Here is a 6,562-nt window from a genome sequence, read left to right as displayed (position 1 = left end):
AAATTAAGGAGGCCGAATTTATTGTTCCATTCGACGTACCCTGTGTAAAATAACTTTTTAATACTCAAATCAAACGCATACTTAAACATGTAAAACAATTCATCTAAACATTATTAAATCCAAAAAAATTAGGTTTACAATCATTCTTATTGTTCCGCCGACAATCATTATATTTATAATAAGACCAATCCTTCTACCACTACTAACAGACAAACCAAGAGATCCAAAATCAATTAAAAATATATATAAAATAAAAAAAAATATTATAAAGGGGTTACTGAAAACTCAATTGATCAAATCATGGAATCCAGCTAAAAATCTACTTATCTTATATGTATTAGTAAGGAGACACAATTTTAGATTTTTTTTAAACTATAACGTCTGAATGAACACTTCTTCCTCGAAAACATCAAAACACCGTACTAATGAATTCTATATATATAAAAAAATCTGGAAGAAAAAAAAGGTAGGAAATAAATGTTTTTCCAAATATAATAATAATTATATTAAACATAACTTTAATTTAGTATTAATTGATATATTATATTATTAATAATATAATTCATTATTATATTTAATATTACTATAAAATAATATTATCTATTTTTAATTAATTTGTTATAAAAATAACTGCAATTAATTATTTAATTTTTTTTCATATTATTAAATTTTTTATTAAATATTCTATTTATAAGTATACATGATTATATATTTAAAGAAAATTATATAAAGAAATTAATTATATTGAAATAATAATAATTATTTGTATTATTATTAGTATTTTATTAAAATTAGTAGTTATTAATTAATTTATATATTTTTTACAGTATCTTTTTTAAATGGATAAATGAATTTATGTAAGTAAAAAGTAAAATTTAGATGTAGTTTAACAAACAAAGTACTAAGCACAAATATCGTAATTATTTTTATAAGAACATTTAATTGTTAAATATTTTTGTGAGTAAAAGTTAAACGAATATTTATGCAATTAATATATAATACTGTATGTTCTATTATCTATTGGAGAAAAATAATTGTCTTTTAAAGAAATTATATTTTCAGTATAGCTTAACATTCCTATCAGTGATCTTTTTTGTGTTTGTTATTGCAGATAAAAAAATAAACAATTAAAGACAAAATGAAATACAACAAAAATGCTTCTCAAAATAACAACAGTATGTTTTTTATTGTTTGTTTAATTTATTTCTACACTTCATAATTTTTTAAAAACATTGTATTTTCATATATAAATTATTACATAGCACTCATTGATTATTGATTATTGCCATTTACAAAAACTAGTATATATTATCAGCAGCAATGTATTATATATTATTATTATTATAAGAAAATGAAAATATCTAGACAAATGATTTAATTTGTATTAAATAAAAGTTAATAGCCCTTCACTCTTACGCCTAATTAATATTATTTTATTCTTTTGTAACAAAGGGACCAAACAAACATTTTATGAATAAAACTGTTACATGACTAATAAAACCGTTACTACCACTACTGTTCTTTTTACTGTTTACACTTCACCCCCACAGGCTTCAGAAACTCCCAATTCCAAAAATGGTTTCAAACAGGCACGTATCATGAAGAACATGGTTCTTATTATCACACAATAGTCAAAACAAAAACTCATTTAATCCAAATTTATCAAATTCATCTGTGTTTATTTGCTCTGCATTTTGAAGGTAACACTGTCTCTGAACATTCACCATTCCTTTTGTTTTCATCTAAATGATCAGACCATAGTGTCAAATACCATATAAATGATCAGAACATTCACCAAGCATTTTTTGTTGCAATTTACGTTGCTGTCCCTATTGAATTCTATTACAGATCTTCGTTAAAGTCAGTAACTTTCTCTATCTTTTCCAATGATGTCTGTTGTAGCGGTAATCTTAACATTTGGGTGTGGAGTTTTTCTTTTGTTTTCATCGAAGTTTTTTTTTAAGGTTATGTGTGTGTATGAGAAAGGGGTTGAAACCCTAGTTTTTCTTATCTGGCATTATTCATAGCACTCAAATGGTTGTTGACCTTCAATTCATCTTCAATTCATGTCAACCCTCTCATGTGAGATGTTGGGTCCACAGAGGATGATGCAGGAAAATTATATTAATTTCTACATTCCCATAGAAGGGACATGAAACATGCTTTTTTGTTTTTACCCTGTTGGTGTCTCATGCCTAATGTTTTTATTTATGCATAATTGTCAAATCAAACCAATTCCATTTCTTGAACTATAAATTGGTCATCCACTGTGATTCTCTTCATTGCAGTCTCTGCTTTTCTTTGTCACCCAAAATCAAAATGGCTCAAGAAACTGTGGTGAAGGTGAAGAGTTCACCCTCTCAAGCAAAATTTCACAGGGTTCAATTTGCAATAAGGTTGTTGGTACTGGTTTTGTTCTTGGGTTGGATTTTCATATGGATAATGTCTTCCACAAATACTTTTAGACAAAGATGGCTTCCTATATACAAAGCAAAGACTAACAATACAACTTATTTGGGTTCAAAAGGTGTTGTTAATATACTCAATTATTAATTTCAAAAGGGTTGATTATTTTATGCTGATAAATAAATCTTTGTAATGTTTTCATTGCAGGTGCTTATCTTCTGATGTACACATTCCCAATGTTGCTCATAGCTACTTTGGGGTGTGTCTACCTCCACATAATCAAAAAAGCAAATGACTCCAACATGGAAAGGTACCATTTTTTCACCACTTACTCTGATTATAATCTTTTGATAAAGGGTTCATTGTAAGATTAACATCACAGTTTGTTGATCTCTGTTAAAAAAGTGTTTGCGGATGTGCTTTTATATTTGTCAAGGTGAGGGAAATACTAACTTTTTTAAGCTAACTGACATTTTATAATATTATTAAATTTTCTATAATATTTTTTTACTTTATCAAATTGGAGTTTTATTTGACTAACACATAAAAAAAGTACTAAAAATGACATGATTTTCAGAAAAGACAAAAAGAATCATTAAAAACACTTAAAGATGGTAGATAAGCAGAATAAGTTTTAAATACTACTCAATTTTGACAATTTTTTTTATAATATGAGGTGACATCTTTTAATTGATTTTTGAATATTAAAAATAAAAAATAAAAAATCACTTAAAAAATGTCACATAAAATTATAAGAGAAAATTGTCAAAATTTAATAATTAAAAAATTATTTTCCTAAGTTTTATTATAGTTTTGACGGTTAACCTGATAAAAGTTTCTCTTCTAACAAAAGTCAAGGCCTTATTTTGTTTATATATATATATATATATATTAATACTTATATGATGAGAAATAATAAATAATTATTTGTTAAAAAATACTTATGTCTTATTTATAAATTAATTTATAAGAAGTTCCTTTTTTTAGTTTCTTCACAAACTGATTTTAATATTAAAAAAAAAGTTAAATTAATTTTACATACTTATTTTCTTATCTTATAGATACTTATTTCAGCAAAATGTTTAATTTTTCAACTCTGGAAAAATGATGTGAGTAAATACTTTAATAAGCCTCAAAATAATTATAGTTCCAAATAAGTACTTTGAAAGCCAAATTTTTTACATATCATTCACTATTTTTTTTCCAATACAAGTATAAAGTTTTTTTTTATAACTATTTTACCTTTACATTTGACATACATTATATATACATTAGATTCATTTACAACATATTCTAAGCATAAAATAAAAAAAAATAACTCTGTATTTGTATAGGAAATAAAAAAGAAAGAAAAAATAATGAAAGTCGGTGTTAAATAAATATAGAAAAATGTTGGGTGTAAAAGTATCGAGACACTGGTATTTTGACACCATACATCTTCTACTACATTTAACACTATTTCTTATTATTATTCATTTTCTCTTTCTTCTAAATATGTAAAAGTTAACTTTTTTTAATATTATTTTACCTAAGAGTTTTTAAATGGTCGTGGTGTGAAATAACCTTTTTTTCAAAGTATTATTACTCTTGTATTTCTGAGAATTGACTTTTCACATGGATATATGTTTTGTGCATCATCATCAGCAGCAGCAACTCAAAGAAACTTGAGGTAGCCCTATGGAAGCGTCCAGTGCTTATAAAAGGCCCTCTCGGCATTGTCTCTGGCACAGAGTTTGCATTCTTTCTCATGTTCATTGCACTCCTAGTCTGGTCCTATGCAATTTCTTTAAGAAACAAATTTGCAAGAATCACCCCTGAATCAGCAGCACAGGATGGCGAGAAAATGTAAACTTTTATTATCACTATTGATTAGACTTTGATTTCTATACATAAAAGTGCATTAACAAATATTGGTATATTTTAACCAGTTTATTTGACGGATCTAACAACTAAATTGAGCATTCTGATTGTTATTGCTGATATAGATGGGAAGAGAAGCTAGACGCTGCTGGATTAATGCTTGGTGTTGTTGGGAACATGTGTCTGGCATTCATGTTTTTTCCTGTGGCTCGTGGTTCAAGCTTGTTGCCACTGTTTGGCCTCACTTCTGAGAGTTGCATCAAGTACCATATTTGGCTTGGACATATTGCCATGCTACTCTTCACTGCTCACGGTTTCAGCTTCATCATCCATTGGGCAATCATTAATCACATGTCTGCGGTTAGTTAATCACATGTCTGAATTTAATGTTTTGTTTTTTGTTTTATAGTATTGTGTGTACTAAGATGATGAGGCCATGGCTTTTTCTCGTTGCAGATGCTGGAATGGAAGAAAAACGATATATCAATTGTGGCCGGAGAGATATCTTTACTTTCTGGTTTGCTGCTATGGATTGCAACCATTCCCCGCATCAGGCGAACATATTTTGAGCTCTTCTATTACGCTCATCACCTCTACATCCTCTTCATAGTCTTCTTCGTCTTTCATGTTGGCATTTCCTATACCTTCATTATGCTCCCTGGTTTCTACCTCTTCATGGTTGATCGTTACTTAAGGTTTCTGCAATCAAGACGCCAAGTTCGTCTGGTTTCTGCTCGGGTTTTGCCTTGTGAAGCTGTAGAACTCAACTTCTCCAAGGGCCATGGTAACTAACATGATGATCCTAGCTCAGTATCTTCAACACACCTCTAATTTATTGAGACTTTTAATGTAACATGTTTTTTTTTTTGCAGAATTAACTTATAACCCCACAAGTGTGATGTTCATAAATGTACCAAGCATATCCAAGCTGCAGTGGCATCCATTTACTGTTACTTCTAATAGTAATTTGGAGGGAGACAAGCTAAGTGTTGTTATTAAAAGTGAAGGACCTTGGACCAAGAAGCTATACCAGTTGCTTTCAACTCCTTCCACCATAGATCACCTTTCTGTGTCTGTCGAAGGTCCTTATGGACCTGCTTCAACCAACTATCTACGGTTTGTGTCCTAGAACCAAAACACAACTTCAAACCTAATGCTATATCAGAGATGAGTTCTTTGACTTTCACGTAATAATAATTTTTTGTTTTTTCTCCATCAGGCATGACAGTCTTGTGATGGTGAGTGGAGGAAGTGGCATCACACCTTTTATATCCATCATTCGGGAGCTAATATATCTGAACACTGCATTCAAATGCAAAACCCCGAAAGTCTTCCTAATTTGTGCCTTCAAGAACTCTTCTTCTCTGTCAATGCTAGAGTTGATCCTCCCAATAAATGGCACCCCTTCTGATATTTCTAATTTGGAATTGCAAATTGAGGCCTACATCACAAGGGACAAGGAGCCTAAAGCAGATGACCCTATTCACCCTCAAATCAGATGGTTCAAGCCAAATCCATCTGATGAACCAGTGCACGCGACATTAGGTCCAAACAGTTGGCTCTGGCTTGGTGCTATAATTTCATCCTCCTTCGTCATTTTCCTTATCTTAATAGGGATCATTACCCGTTACTACATTTTCCCTATTGATCATAACTCAAATCAAATATTCTCCTACCCTTTGAATGCATTCCTTAACATGCTAGTAATATGTGTGTCCATAGCAAGTGTTTGTACTGCTGCTTTTCTTTGGAACAAGAAATATTATGCTAGACAAGGAAAGCAGATTCAGAACATGGAAGGGTCTACACCAACAGTGTCGCCAAACTCCATGGTTTACAATGTAGATAGAGAACTGGAAAGTCTTCCATATCAGTCACTTATTCACGCCACCAATGTGCATTATGGTGTAAGACCTGACCTAAGAAGTAAGTCACCTCCAACTTCTTTAATTGTGTCTTAGGGAATCATGAATGGATTTGAAATCACTCAGTTTGTTTTTTTCTTTTTACAGGGATCCTATTTGAACACAAAGGGTCAAGTGTGGGAGTTCTTGCTTCAGGACCCAAAACAATGAGGCATGAGGTTGCAGCCATTTGCTCCTCATCTGGTTTAGCCGAGAATCTGCATTTTGAGTCTATTAGCTTTAGCTGGTGATTTTACTCATACTGTTATAAGGGGTGTAAAAATGAGTGACCAATCTCTGGAAGTAGCTTGAAGGAGTTGTTAATTCTGTTGTTTTATATTTTGAATGAGTGAAAACTGTTGTCAATAATAATTTCGCCTTCGTATGAGCAA

The 6,562-nt window shown here is 30.4% G+C and overlaps 1 protein-coding gene across 2 annotated transcripts; it reads left to right on the top strand.

The window, feature by feature from the left end:
* Positions 1-2,270: 2,270 nt before the first annotated feature.
* On the top strand, positions 2,271-6,562 carry LOC114166109 (ferric reduction oxidase 2-like). 2 transcript variants are annotated; one of them, XM_028050772.1, is made up of 8 exons: positions 2,271-2,527; positions 2,614-2,716; positions 4,054-4,251; positions 4,392-4,626; positions 4,723-5,050; positions 5,139-5,382; positions 5,486-6,192; positions 6,279-6,562. In XM_028050772.1, exons 1-8 carry the CDS (start codon positions 2,320-2,322, stop codon positions 6,419-6,421), a joined length of 2,166 nt encoding a protein of 721 aa, XP_027906573.1. In that variant the 5' UTR covers positions 2,271-2,319; the 3' UTR covers positions 6,422-6,562. The 2 variants fall into 2 exon arrangements, with proteins under 2 accessions (XP_027906573.1, XP_027906572.1); XM_028050771.1 differs by having other exon boundaries at positions 4,051-4,251.

The sequence above is a fragment of the Vigna unguiculata genome, chromosome 10 (genome assembly GCF_004118075.2).
Source record: "Vigna unguiculata cultivar IT97K-499-35 chromosome 10, ASM411807v1, whole genome shotgun sequence".
NCBI lineage: Eukaryota > Viridiplantae > Streptophyta > Magnoliopsida > Fabales > Fabaceae > Vigna > Vigna unguiculata.
This window is presented reverse-complemented; position numbering and strand designations above follow the sequence as displayed.

Excerpts from the sequence above, each read along its gene's own strand:
- LOC114166109 (XM_028050771.1), top strand. The coding sequence starts at position 2,320 with ATGGCTCAAGAAACTGTGGTGAAGGTGAAGAGTTCACCCTCTCAAGCA. Across the intron at positions 5,383-5,485 it reads GCTTCAACCAACTATCTACG|GCATGACAGTCTTGTGATGG; the intron begins GTTTGTGTCCTA and ends TTTCTCCATCAG. Across the intron at positions 6,193-6,278 it reads TGTAAGACCTGACCTAAGAA|GGATCCTATTTGAACACAAA; the intron begins GTAAGTCACCTC and ends TTCTTTTTACAG.